Source organism: Octopus sinensis, linkage group LG10 (assembly GCF_006345805.1).
Source record: "Octopus sinensis linkage group LG10, ASM634580v1, whole genome shotgun sequence".
NCBI lineage: Eukaryota > Metazoa > Mollusca > Cephalopoda > Octopoda > Octopodidae > Octopus > Octopus sinensis.
This window is the reverse complement of record NC_043006.1, coordinates 23032280-23047364: the sequence shown is the minus strand read 5'-3', so window position 1 is coordinate 23047364 and position 15085 is coordinate 23032280. Positions and strand designations below refer to the sequence as shown.

At 39.9% G+C, this 15085-nt stretch overlaps 1 protein-coding gene across 1 annotated transcript in view; it reads left to right on the top strand.

Annotated features, from left to right (window-relative positions):
* Positions 1 to 277: 277 nt before the first annotated feature.
* The window catches only part of LOC115216618 (diphthine methyltransferase), a 41883-nt gene continuing 27075 nt past the window's right edge, over positions 278 to 15085 (top strand). Inside the window, exons 1-4 of the mRNA XM_029786099.2 lie at positions 278 to 343; positions 6167 to 6357; positions 8246 to 8553; positions 11160 to 11314. Coding sequence (XP_029641959.1) covers positions 6220 to 6357; positions 8246 to 8553; positions 11160 to 11314 — 601 coding nt within the window. The 5' untranslated portion in view covers positions 278 to 343; positions 6167 to 6219. The remainder of the gene's footprint in view (positions 344 to 6166; positions 6358 to 8245; positions 8554 to 11159; positions 11315 to 15085) is intronic.

Here is a 15085-nt window from a genome sequence, read left to right as displayed (position 1 = left end):
AAGCCAAGAGAAAAAGATGTTTTATAAACACATTCTACCAGTATACGAAGTTTAAAACTTTTTAGTTACCTAGAAATTGTTACAAAGTGCCGTTCAAAAGGAAAAGATCCCTAGCTGGTTTTTATTTTTACATAACAATAAGGCATATTGACGAGTATATTTATTGGTACCTATTCAAATGAAATGACCACAGTGGAACGAGATTACTACAAATTCTAGTTAGATTTGAATTCATAATATAAAGGGACAAAACTCGAGTTAAATGCTGACATGAGAAGCATTGGAGGAGGGAGATAACTCTTAATAAACTTTTGATACCGGTGTCGCAGGAAAACAATTTCAGGTAACGTGCATTTACTGCAAACTCTTGGATGAATTGTAAAGGAAACAGGACTAGTTCTGTAAAAGTCATTATTACTTTAATAAATTTATATATCCATCCTATTTTATATACCGAATACTTTTCCTTAAATTGAGTTCTCACCGTTTCTTGATTAAGAGCACAATAATTATTTACTATAAATCACCGAGAGAAATCATTTCATGTAAATGTCTAGACCAGTGGTTTTCAACCAGGGTTCCGCCAGTACAGTCCAAGGGCTCCGCAAGAAGTTACAAAAATGCTAAAATCGACAGTAATTTTTAATTCTCCTGTGCAGATATGTGTGCATAGGACAATTAAATTATTGCTCAGGGGTTCCTCGAGCCAGTGAAATGTTTTCTTGGGGTTCCGCTCCAGCAAAAAGTTTGAAAAGCACTGGTCTAGACCCCACCTTTTATACTATTTATTATAATCCTAATTGATCACTCTTCCTTAAGACTTGCATTTTAAGACTTTAGAGAATTTTCTGTGTTATTAGTTGTCTGCTGCTCTGTTTAATATATCTTTGGAAGTTGGCGATAATAGAGTACTTGACATTGACGTTTAGCGTCAAATCAGCCGTGATATATAGATTTATGATAACGTGTTCCAGTCGTGACCATCCCGTATTTTTGCATATATTTGCACACTCATATATATGGCGATCCTTCGGTATAAGTACACACGTGACTTTGTTTACATTCTGTTCTCTTTCTAGCACGCCGGGCGAAATGCTTAGCGGTATTTCGTCTGCCGTTACGTTCTGAGTTCAAATTCCGCCGAGGTCGACTTTGCCTTTCATCTTTTCGGGGTCGATAATTTAAGTACCAGTTACGCAGTGGAGTCGATGATGTAATCGACTTAATCCCTTTGTCTGTCCTTGTTTGTCCCCTCTATGTTTAGCCCCTTGTGGGCAATAAAGAAATAAGAATCGTTAGCACGTCGGACAAAATGTTTATCTGTATTTCGTCCGTCGCTGTTTTCTGAGTTCAAATTCCACCGAGGTCGACTTTGGCTTTCATCCTTTCGGGGTCGATGAGTACCAGTCGAAGACGGAGGTCGATGTAATCGTCTAGTTACATCCCAACAAACTTCAGGCCTTGCACCAGTAGTAAAAAGTACTGTTATTATTGTTGTTGAGATAATGTGTAAAGGAAGTTGGGTAAAGTGGAGCAACGTCCCTTAACCAAAATGAGTTTCTGTCCACTTGCCTAACAAATTGGTCAGCACTCCCTCTGAAAAAGAAGAGCCTGGGACATTAAAAGTCCTGGGAACTGGCTATATTGAGGGTGTTGTAGCTGCAGAGAGACACATAATGTGATGGAGAATGTAACCAGAAGTTTGCCATCCAAGCAATTAAACATGTACAACATATATGGGCAAGTAGCTTCATTAGAGAGTTCTAATACCAGCCTTGGCAAAATGCTTTATTACCATGAGTCCACTCTGCTGGCAAAAATAAGTTTTAAGATCAACAGAATGCCTGATCAGTGTCAAGGTAGTACAGTAAGTAGGGTCAATGAGTTAGTGGTATGATCAAAAGCCTTCGAGTATGAAAACTTTACTGTTTTTCTCTACATCAGTGGTTTTCAACTAGGGTTCCCCCACTACAGTCCAGGGGTTCCACAAGAAGTTACAAAACTGCTAAAATCGGCAGTAAATTTTAATTCTCCTGTGCAGATATGTGTGCATAAGACTATTAAATTATTGCACAGGGGTTCCCTGAGCCGATGGAATGTTTCCTTGGGGTTCTGCTCCAGCAAAAAGTTTGAAAAGCACTGCTCTACATTAACAACCCATTTGTTGTTCTCTTAATTCACACACACAGAATTCTACATAATCAAATATCATATGAAAGGAGTCAGCTGTGGTTTGGTATGATACTTCAGAGCAAGACTCAATGTAAGCTAAGAGGGTAAAGGTATATATTTAACTTTTGTTTCAGATGTTGTACAATTTCTTTTGAAAAATGACTCCATCATCATCATCATTTAACGTCCGTTTTCCATGCTAGCATGGGTTGGATGGTTCGACCAGGGTCTGGGAAGCCAGGAGGCTGCACCAGGCTCCAGTCTGATCTGGCAGTGTTTCTACAGCTGGATGCCCTTCCTAACGCCAACCACATCGTGAGTGTAGTGGGTGCTTGCAGCCATAAACACTGAAGTGATTGGTACTTAGTATAATGAATTTTTAGTCACTGTTATATTAATTTGAGAGAAGTTTTAGAATAAATGTTTTGAAGCTTTTCTATAGATGGCATCCTTCTGACCTATTTTGGAGTTAAACATTATAAACAATTAACACATTTACACTCCGTTGTATGTCAATGTGCAAGTACAACAGAGTGTAAATGTCTTGAGAGAAAAATTGGATATAAGAGGCATCAGATGTAGTGCGCAAGAGAGAAGACTGCTGGTATGGTCATGTGATGTGTGTGGATGAGGACAGCTGCATGAAGAAGTGCTGATCTCCAACTGTGGAGGGAACCTATGGAAGAGGTAGACTCAGGAAGACATGGGACGAAGTGGTGAAGTATGATGTTCAGATGTTGAGTCTCATGGAGGCAATGACAAGTGACAGAGACCTTTGGTGATTTGCTGTGCTTAAGAAGATATGTCAAGCTAAGTGAAATCAGAGTCATGGTCAGTGCTGGTGACATGTGAAAGACACCCAGTACACTCTGTGGAGTGATTGGCATTTGGAAGAGCATCCAGCTGTAGAAACCAAGCCAAAACAGACTTGATACAGCTCTTTGGCTTACCAATCCCAGTCAAACTGTCTAACCCATGCTAGCATAGAAGACGGTCGTTAAATGATGATGATGATGATTGTAGCTATGGTTTGTGTACATCATCATCATCGTCATCACCATTTAACGTCTGCTTTCCATGTTAGCATGGGTTGGGCGATTTGACTGAGGACTGGCAAACCAGATGGCTGCACCAGGCTCCAGTCTTGATCTGGCAGAGTTTCTACAGCTGGATGCCCTTCCTAATGCCAACCACTCCGAGAGTGTAGTGGGTGTTCTTTACGTGCCACTGGCACAAGGGCCAGTCAGGTGGTACTGGCAATGGCCACACTCAAATGATGTTTTTTACGTGCAATTTTTGGATATTGGATGAGACACTTGTATCATGCCCTAAGCATTATGTTGTGAGACCTTGGGTATTATAATACTCTATTTTAACACTTTAGCATTTAGATTACTCTGTCAAGTGTAATGCTTAGCTATTCACATTGCTTTGAATTAATCATGCATTACCTCATAGCTTCAAGATTTTGATGATGTGATTGTCTACTTTTTGAATGACACTGTAGTGTAGGTGTGAGAGGCAGGATCTGGTTGGTTTGAACTTAAAACAAGAATATTTGGGCTGGATATGGCTGGTTTAAATGTTAAAGGGTTAAAAATACTGCTTTAACATTAAGTCTCACATAAGGTTAGAATTCTATACTTAACTTATAGGCGCAGGAGTGGCTGTGCGGTAAGTAGCTTGTCAACCAACCACATGGTTCCGGGTTCAGTCCCACTGCGTGGCACCTTGGGCAAGTGTCTTCTACTATAGCCTCGGGCCGACCAAAGCCTTGTGAGTGGATTTGGTAGACGGAAACTGAAAGAAGCCTGTCGTATATATGTATATATATATATATATATATATATGCGTGTGTGTGTTTGTGTGTCTGTGTTTGTCCCCTAGCATTGCTCGACAATCGATGCTGGTGTGTTTATGTCCCCGTTACTTAGCGGTTCGGCAAAAGAGACCGATAGAATAAGTACTGGACTTACAAAAGAATAAGTCCCGGGGTCGAGTTGCTTGATTAAAGGCGGTGCTCCAGCATGGCTGCAGTCAAATGACTGAAACAAGTAAAAGAGTAAAAGAGTAACTCTCAACTAATTGATTAATTGCTTCTACTTGACAGTGATCCTTTGTCTTGAATGGGACCAACTGTATTTGTGGATTTTTCCAAAACATTTCATAGTGTCAATAGAAAAGTCATGTTACATATCCTGTTGAATTGCAGTATCCAAGTTGAAATTGTCAACACCATTCTTGTCATGTATAAAAATCCATTAAACTTTGTACAAAACACAGACAGTCAAACTATAACGTTTCCAACAAGAACAGGAATCTGAGTTTCCAACAAGACAGGATTTGATGGGTCTAAAGTCTGCACTGTGCTCAGCTGTCTACTTTATCATGGATTGTTGGATGTCCTTCTTAATAGCAACACCTTTACAATGTATATAGGGAGAGTTTGTCTTTTCATGGCACCAGCTTTAGTGAGATTGCCATGCAACTTGCAAAACTATGAATCACAAGAGAGTTGCCTTTATGCTAGGAGACAAAAGGATAAAGTATGAAAAAAGGGGCCAGAGCAGAACAGGTTTTTTGCTGTAGAGCAGTAGTTCTCAACCGTTTTTGTCTATAGACCTCTTTGGTTCATATTTTGTTCAACTGGATCTCTAGAGCCATTCAATGTACATAAAATATCCTATAGTATTTTTACAAATAAATATTTATTTCTTTATTGCCCACAAGTGGCTAAACATAAAGGGGACAAACGGATTAAGTCGATTACATTGACCCCAGTGCGTAACTGGTACTTATTTAATTGACCCCGAAAGGATGAAAGGCAAAGTCGACCTCGGCGGAATTTGAACTCAGAACGCAGTGGCAAACGAAATACCGATTTCTTTACTGCCCACAAGGGGCTACACACAGAGGGGACAAACTGGGACAGACAAATGGATTAAGTCAATTACATTGACTCCACTGCGTAACTGGTACTTATTTAATCGACCCTGAAAGGATGAAAGGCAAAGTCGACCTCAGCGGAATTTGAACTCAGAATGTAACAGCAGACGAAATACTGCTAAGCATTTTGCCTGGCATGCTAACGATATTTACAAATAAATATTATCAGGAACTCTATAAAAAAAATTAAAGTATTTAGTGTATTGTAGAAGTATGAGCAATTTATTGCACATAAATTTTAGCAACAAAATCAGATCTTTTCAGTTTGACCGGCAGTTTTTTAAAATAATTTCCACGTAACTAAACACTTTTAAACTTTGTATACTGGTAGAATGTGTTTATAAAACATCTTTTTTTCTTGGCTTTATTGAGAAAATTCTATAGTTTGTAAGATATTTGTTGTTGTTTTTCTTCAATTTCTGCAATTTCAACCAATCAATGACGTCTATTGAGGTGAAAACATTCTGTGCCGTATGAATGTCTCTCGTTTAAGAAACAGATTGGGTTTATTTACATTTCTGAAGAAAAAAAGATACCCGTTCCCCCCACCCCTAACCCTAACTCTAACCCTAAAACAGATTGAAATGCAATAGATCGATACTATGGTCATAATTATGGGTGACAATTTCATATGACACCGCTAGAAAAAACTGTCAGTCAAACCGAAAAGAACCACAAAATCTTATATGGGACCCCAAGGGCCATCTGGACCCTGGTTTAGAACCACTGCTGTTGAGGAACTACATGGCTATTTACATTTCAGAAGAGAGAGTTGTGGGGTATGATATTTGGTGGAGTTAGGAAGAGATAAAAATGGTGGTGAAGAGGTGTCTGGGTGGACGGTCAAGGTATGAGGTAAGTAGAAGATAGCAGATGGATGGATGAAGGGCATTTATTCTCTATGTATTGTTCTCTTTTCTTCTCTCCTTTTCCATTTCTTTTTACCCTTACATATTTTCTTGGTCATTCTTATCAATCGAATAATATATTTTATCAATTTTCAGTTGTCTACAATCAATATAGAATGAAATAACAAATCAATTTTCAGTTGTCTACAATCAATATAGAATGAAATAACAAATAATTTTTAAAAAGCCAATTATGATTACAACACTTCAGACCCTTAAAACCAAGTTCTATGCTGATTCAGTAGAATGGTGTCCAGTTAGTAAAGATTCTTCAGTTCTGCTTGTTGGTAATTATCAACTCGTTGAAGAATTACAACGCTCAGAGCAACAGGTAAAGTGATATTCTTTACTACTACTACTACTACTGTTGTTGTTGTTGTTGTTTAAGTTGTTTTATAAAAGCTTCACTCTGTATTTGGTCATTGTTACTATCTTTATATCTGGCCATGTTTGCACATCTCATACAGTTACATGTACAATACAGTGCCTTCACCCCCCCCCCCACCTAGCAATGGACTGATCCTCCTAAGTTGTTGTTATTGTTGTTGTTTTGTCCCCAGTTCATCCCCGGTCCAGCTGTGACCATCCCAACATTTCAAGTTCAGTTTCACTGTGTGGCACCTTGGGCAAGAGTCTTCTGCTGTAGATCTGGGCCAACCAAAGCCTTGTGAGTGAATTTGGTAGAGGGAAACTAAAAGAAGCCCGTTGTATGTGTGTGTGTGCTTATTTACATTTGCACTTTTCTGAAAATCTCTGAACAAGAAGAAGCAGTGATATTGTCAGTTCTTCTGCTAACAAATCGTCCACTGGTTTTGCATTTTTGAAGAACGAGGGAACTAGAGATCCCTTACTTTAAAAACAGGTTTGGGTTAGGGACAGAAAGAACATCTGGTTGTAAAACAATACCTCAATAATATACTCACCTAACTCATGCTGGGGTGGAAAAAACAGACATAAAGGAGATGAACATTTACACTCACACATGCATATGCATGCACACACACATACCTTATTACAGATATAATTTTAGTTACATATGTATGTGACTCTCTATACCAAGTATTAGCTTACACTTCACACTATATTTATCATACAGAAAGTAGACCAAGGTATTTTTCTCCAGTGTTTGAGGTCTAACACTATTCAATATGTATTCCTTAAAAACCTATATATATATCTAGTCAATCTAAAATCTTGCAGTCACAGTTAAACTAAGCTTTGCTGATAAGGTCATATAAGCCTGAAACATGTCCAGATTTGTCCCTATATTACCAACAATCAACACTACCCACTGGATATAATTAACTTTTATTAGTTCAAATTCCAGGATTGTCTCACTTTTCATGCTTGTAATTATTCACTTTGCTAATGATAATATTTATCATTAAGGATATAATTTTAACTAATCCGAGTGAGGTGGTTGCCAGTGCCGCTGGACTGACTCCTGTGCAGGTGGCACGTAAAAAACAGCATTTCGAGCATGGCCATTGCCAGTACCGCCAGACTGGCCCTCGTGCTGGTGGCATGTAAAAGCACCCACCACACTCTCGGAGTGGTTGGCATTAGGAAGGGCATCTAGCTGTAGAAATTCTGCTAGATCAGATTGGAGCCTGGCACAGCCATCTGGTTCGCCAGTCCTCAGTGAAATCGTCCAACCCATGCTAGCATGGAAAGCGGATGTTAAATGATGATGATGAAGATGAATTAAAATTTCCTGTCACTCTACATTAAATATGTTATCACCTACTTTTGCTATTTGTTTTTATAGGTTTACCATTATTATTATTATTATTATTATTATTATTATTCTGCTGAGGTCAACTTTGTCTACAGCTTTTGGGTTTGATAAAATACCAGTTGAGCAGTTGAGTCAATGAAATTGACTAACTCCTCCCGTCAAAATTTCAAATTGTGTGCCTATATTAGAAAGAATTCTTCTTCTTCATCTTCTTCTTCTTATTATTATTAAGATGAAGAGCTGGCAGGATCATTAGCATGCCAGCTGCAATGTTTAGTAGCATTTCATCAGTCTTTGTTCTGAGTTCAAATTTCACCAGGGTCAATTTTGCCTTTCAGGATCAATAAAATATAAGTACCAGTCGAGTACTGGGCTCAGTGTAATCTCCTATCCCCATCTCCCAAACTTGCTGGCCTTGTGCCAAAATTTGAAACCGTTGTTGTTATTATCATTATTATTATTATTATTATCACTATTCTAGGATGAAGAGAACTCAAATGTGAACTGTCGAGTTGGTAGACTGTATGTATATCAACTAAAATCAAAAGACTCCCAGGAACTGCTCTCCATTGATGAAGAGTTGAATCATTCCGGAATATTGGACATTAAATGGTTTCATTCAGATCTTAACGGTCACTCGTCATTCGCCTTGGTCGATGCTGAAGGTCAACTATGTCTTTATCGTCTTGAAGGTGAAGACCAGAAGCATGTATCTTTGACCAGTTCTGAAGAATTAGATTCTAATGTTATTGGTTTATCCTTGGACTGGTCAATTCCTCAACAAACAAGGTAACAACAAGAAAAACTTTTTAGCCATTATTATATTTACCGCCTTTGTCTGCATATATTTCCATGGGTTGGATTGTTTTATAAATTTAGATATTTGCTCAAGAATTTGTTAGATGCAATGTAGTCTTTTTAATGCTAACGTTTTTTCTTATAGTTTTATATATGTGTTTGTCTTCTGTATAACATAAAGTAGCTGTGTTTGTGATGTGTGGATTAGCTAGTTTTGAAGTCTTCTTTGAACAGTCAGATATCAGTTTACCTGGAAAGAAACAATACAATTATTAATACAGTTATTAATAAGAAGAGCATTTGCCATATTCTGAACGCCTTACTTCCCTGGGCATGGACACATTGAAACTCCGACGTCTGGCAGCTGACTTGGCAGACACCCATAAAATTATTAACCATCTTACAAACAATAACTCTGAGCACCTTTTCAAACTCCACCCGTCTAACACCCGTGGACATATTTACAAAGTCAGAAAACAGCACAGCTCCCATGACTTTAGGAAGCATTTTTTCACACTGAGAGTTGCTGAAGCATGGAACAAACTGCCGGCATCAAAGGACTTTGTAAATATGAAATTTTTTTCTTTCGTTGATGTCTTATTTAACATCCTTCAAACTAAAAGACATGACATAATATATTGTAAAGAGGAAATGAATAACACTAGCACTGTGCTCGAAAATAAACTCGATGGTTTTTTTCAATATTTTATATGTTAGATGGAAAATATGGAATCGATGCAGTAATCAAAATTAAGGGATCCAGGAATGATCCCCAACATCATTATAGAATGTTCTATAACAAAATTAAAAGCGTTCTTAGAAGAGCTTAAATTCATAGAACTTTTCAATTTCAATGAGGAATATTGCGAAGAATTTCCAGTGACACTCTCATTCAACGTCAACATAAAGGGACATAACTCAACCGATTCTGCTTATTACTGCTTTTTTACATTTACGAGGTTGCATCACAAACTTCCCGGACTAGTTATGTTTAATGAAAACTAAATTAATTACCCAAGTTTAACATCCTGTCCGAAATAGTCACCTTGCGCAGCAATACACCGGTCTTGGGGTTCCTGCCGCTTTTGGGCTGGAAGTTGTTTTCCATAAGCGAGTTGAGGACCTGCTGCGATTCGTTCTGGATCTCGACCACGGTTGTTAAAACGGCGACTTTTGAGCTGCATTTTCATCTTGGGGAAGAGATGGAAGTCTGCAGGTACTAAATCTGGCGAATAGGGCAGATGCTGAAGCGATATCATGTTGTTTTTGGTGAGAAACTCACGAGTGAGGCGAGCTCGGTGAAGAATCCAATTCGCGTTCCACAGATCCGGTCGCCTTCGCCAAATGTCCTCCCTCATACGCTTCGACACATCGCAGTAGAACTTTAAATTGATGGTTTGGCCGTGGGGGACGAATTCTTGATGGACAATGCCATATTTCTGGGGGTGACGCTCGTGGAAGGTCTTCCACATCAGTCATCGTCTTCGAGGGGCATTCTTCCGCTTTTGAAGCGCCGTGCCACTCGAAACATTGTCTACAACCCATTGCCTCGTTGCCGTAAACTTACCGAAGCATGATCAATATTTCTTATTTCTTTATTACCCACAATGGGCTAAACATAGAAGGGACAAACAAGGACAGACAAAGGGATAAAATCGATTACATCGGCCCTAATGCGTAACTGGTACTTAATTTATCGACCCCGAAAGGATGAAAGGCAAAGTCGACCTCGGCGGAATTTGAACTCAGAACGTAGCGGCAGACGAAATACCAAGGGGCTAAACACAGAGGGGACGAACAACAACAAACGGATTAAGTCGATTATATCGACCCCAGTGCGTAACTGGTACTTAATTTATTGACCCCGAAAGGATGAAAGGCAAAGTCGACCTCGGCGGAATTGAACTCAGAACGTAACGGCAGACGAAATACCTATTTCTTTACTACCCACAAGGGGCTAAACACAGAAGGGACAAACAAGGACAGACAAACGGATTACATCGACCCCAGTGCGTAACTGGCACTTAATTTATCGACCCCGAAAGGATGAAAGGCAAAGTCGACCTCGGCGGAATTTGAACTCAGAACGCAGCGGCAGACGAAATACCGCTAAGCTGAAATTTCGCCGGCGTGCTAACGTTTCTGCCAGCACGCCGCCTTCATGCTCAATATTTCTATGGCAAACTTCCCAAGTTTAATACAAAGTTTCACGTCGGCTCTTTGTTCGAACTTCCTCTCCGTGACAAAAATCGCAGACTACAGCATGCACGTGATCACAAAAGCACGACTTGCGAAGTATACACAAGTATGTCACTCGGCACACTGCCTCACCAAGGTCACTGCTATCTCTCACTATGCACATAATCGTGCTGTGCCATCTGTTTGCGTGCTACAGAACTACTCCGGGAACTTTTTGATACCACCTTCTACAATTTGGGTGCATTTCTATTTTCCTGTGCAGGCATAGGTTAGGTACACACACGCACAAACTTTTTAAAGCCACCCCTATCTAACAATGTTTATGTGTATACATTTACATACAGGGGTTCACATAGCTACACCGAAGTGTTAATACACATATATATTTTTTTTCGCAGGGACCCTTCTATCATAGCTTCCAGTTCTGATGGTAAGATCTCACTATGGCAGGTGACAAATACTGGATTGAAGAACATTATTAGATGGAAGGCACATGATTTCGAAGCATGGATTTCAGCTTTTGATTATTGGGACGAAAATCTGGCATACACAGGTCTTTTTAATTTTTAGCTTTACATATCTATGTAAACAACTGTAGCGTAGAAGACGCAATTTAAACATTCTGAAACACACAAAGACCATTAACTCCATTTCAAAAAATCCTTGTTTGGGATCTTTTCGGTTTGACCGGCAGTTTTTAAAAATAATTTCCACGTAACTAAACACTTTTAAACTTCGTATACTGGTAGAATGTGTTTATAAAACATATTTTTCTCTTGGCTTTATTGAGAAAATTCTATAGTTTGTAAGATATCTGTTGTTGTTTTTCTTCAATTTCTGCAATTTCAACCAATCAATGACGTTTATTGAGGCGAAAACATTCTGTGCCGTATGAATATGTCCCTCGTTTAAGAAACAGATTGTGAAGAAAAAAAGATACCCTTCCCCCCACCCCTAACCCCTAACCCTAAAACAGATTGAAATGCAATAGATCGATACTAGGGTCATAATTATGGGTGACAATTTCATATGACACCGCTAGAAAAAACTGCCGGTCAAACCGAAAAGAGCCCTTGTTTGTAACATGCTGACAAAATTTACGTCGTTCGAAACCTGGTCACAGGTGTGTGTGTGTGTGTGCAGCCCTGCCACCGTATATATGTGTTCTTGAATTTGAATGAACTAGAGAGTTATTTCCCTTCTTTTATGTCTGGGGAAAATAAACTTTCCCGATGGGCCACAGAAAGCAGTTATTAAAAATGGTTTCAAATTTTGGCTCGAGGTCAGGAATTTCAGGGGAGGGGATAGTAGATTACAGCAACGTCAGTGCTTAACTGGTACTTTTTTGATCGACCCTTTCCCCGAAAAGATGAAAGACAACGTAGACCTTGACGATCAAAACGTAAAGACGGACGAAATGCTGCTAGGAATTTTACTCGGCGTACCAACGATTCTGGGCGATCTTTCGTCTCTAGTAGACCTTTCCGTCGATATCCGTAAAAAAATTTTTTTTTTTACATATGGGCTTGCGGGAACTTTTGAAGTAATGAGAGCGAAAGAGACACATTACTCTCTCTGTCTCTTCACACACACTGACAGAAGCACTTCACTTACACAACATACTGTCTGTCTCCCACACACCATCAAACACACACACACATGTACATCAATGCTCCCATGCACGGTAACTTCAAAAGAACTTCCCTCGTCATACAATCGCTTTCTCTTAGTCTCTTTCGCTCTCATTACTTCAAAAGTTCCCGCAAGCCCATATGTAAAAAAAAAAATTTTTTTACGGAAATCGACGGAAAGGTCTACTAGAGACGAAAGATTGCTCGATTCTGCTAGCTCGCCGCCTTAAGAACAGCTACAGTATTAATTGAAAAAAAAAAAAGCTATCGAAACATCGTTTCTCTCAATTTCTGTGTTAGCCATTATTGAGTAAACATAGTGGTAACCATCCCGTCTCCACCTGCTGTATCGTATTTAATGTGTACGTCCTTTATTAAAATTGCTGGGGAGGCGGTTTGCTTGCTATAAGGCAGTGAGCTGGCAGAAACGTTAGCACGCTGGGCGAAATGCGTAGCCGTATTTCGTCTGCCGTTACGTTCTAGGTTCAAATTCCGCCGAGGTGGACTCAAATTATGCTGAGGTCGACTTTGCCTTTCATCCTTTCGGGGTCGATAAATTAAGTGCCAGTTACGCACTGGGGTCGATGTAATCCGTTTGTCTGTCCTTGTTTGTCCCCTCTATGTTTAACCCCTTGTGGGTAGTAAAGAAATAGGTATTTCGTCTGCCGCTACGTTCTGAGTTCGAATTCCGCCGAGGTCGACTTTGCCTTTCATCCTTTCGGGGTCGATAAATTAAGTGCCAGTTACACACTGGGGTCGATGTAATCCGCTTAATCCGTTTGTCTGTCCTTGTTTGTCCCCTCTATGTGTAGCCCCTTGTGGGTAGTAAAGAAATTACTAGTGGAGGCGCAATGGCCCAGTGGTTAGGGCAGCGGACTCGCGGTCATAGGATTGCGGTTTCGATTCCCAGACCGGGCGTTGTGAGTGTTTAGAGCGAAAACACCTAAAGCTCCACGAGGCTCAGGCAGGGGATGGTGGTGATCCCTGCTGTACTCTTTCACCACAACTTTCTCTCACTCTTACTTCCTGTTTCTATTGTACCTGTATTTCAAAGGGCCGGTCTTGTCACTCTCTGTGTCACGCTGAATATCCCCGAGAACTACGTTAAGGGTACACGTGTCCGTGGAGTGCTCAGCCACTTACACGTTAATTTCACGAGCAGGCTGTTCCGTTGATTCGGATCAACAGGAACCCTCATCGTCGTAACCGACGGAGTGCTTCCATCCCAGTAAAGAAATATATTTTTTTGTATGCAGGCAGAGGTAACTTTGTACGTGACACAGGCCGCATGAGACATGGTTTGCTCCTCACCAGGCTGGCCGTACTACTTAAAAAAGGTCATGGTAATGTTTCTTATGGCGTGCCATTCAGAAAGTCCTACGGGCCGCAAATTGTCCATGGTTGATGTAAGACTTCCTCGCTGGCTAGAAGATAATAATTATTGTTTTTGTTGTTTAGTCCCCATATTATCACCTCTTTATTCTCCGTTGGTTTGCCAAAAAATTATCTTGGAAAACCATACAGTTTTCATTTCTTTTTACTTGTTTCAGCCGTTGGACTGCGGCTATGCTGGAGCACTGCTTTGTAGGGGTTAGTCGAACATATTGACCTCAGTACTTATTTATTAACTTTGTGGTACTTATTCTAGGCGGCGAGCTGGCAGAAACGTTAGCACGCCGGGCGAAATGCGTAGCCGTAGTTCGTTTGTCGTTACGTTGTGAGTTAAAATTCCGCCGAGGTGGACTTTGCCTTTCATCCTTTCGGGGTCGATAAATTAAGTACCAGTTACGCACTGGAGTCGATGTAATCGACTTAATACCTATGTCTGTCCTTGTTTGTCCCCTCTGTGTTTAGCCCCTTGTGGGTAATAAAGAAATCGGTACTTATTCTATTGGTCTTTTTTACCGAACCCCTGCGCTAAAAATATCGAGCTCTCCTACTCAAACAGGACAGATGTCATGGGAGTTATATTTTGTCTTCTCATAAATAAAACAGGAAGCATAAATAATTTCAAATACCCACTTCCTTCAATTTTTTGGAGGGGATAGAAGTGGAGTGGTATTTTTCACTTTGAGAACGCTCTGTTTAATATTAAATGCATTGTAAATTTTCTCTCATATATAAATTGTGTGGAAAAATGGACTTGTAAGTTCTCAGACCAAACCAGTTATGTCCCTTGTATTACTTTATATGACGGTACAGCCAACTGCTACTTGCAAGTGAACAAGGCTTGCTAATATGTTGTCATGGAAGGCGGTAAGCTGACAAAATGCTTCGCAGTATTTCGTCTGTCATCAATTTCTGAGTTTCAATTCCGATGAGGTGAACTTTACCATTCATCCTTTCTGGGTTGATAAAATAAATACCAGTTGAATGTTGGGGGTGGGGTGGGGGGTCGATGTATTTGTCTTTACCTGTCCCCCAAAATTGCTGTCCTTGTGCTAAAATTTGAAATCATTATGTTCCACACTTAATGTAGAGAGGTGGCAGAATCGTTAGCAGAAGGCTTACTGGCATTTCATCTGTCTTTAAATTCTAAGATCAAATTCTGCCAAAGTCGACTTTGCCTTTCATCCCTCTCGGGGTCAATAAAATAAGTACCAGTCAAACACTGGGTCAATGTAATCAACTTAGCCCCTCCCCAAAATTGCAGGTCTTGTACCAAAATTTGAATCCAATATGTACCACGCTTT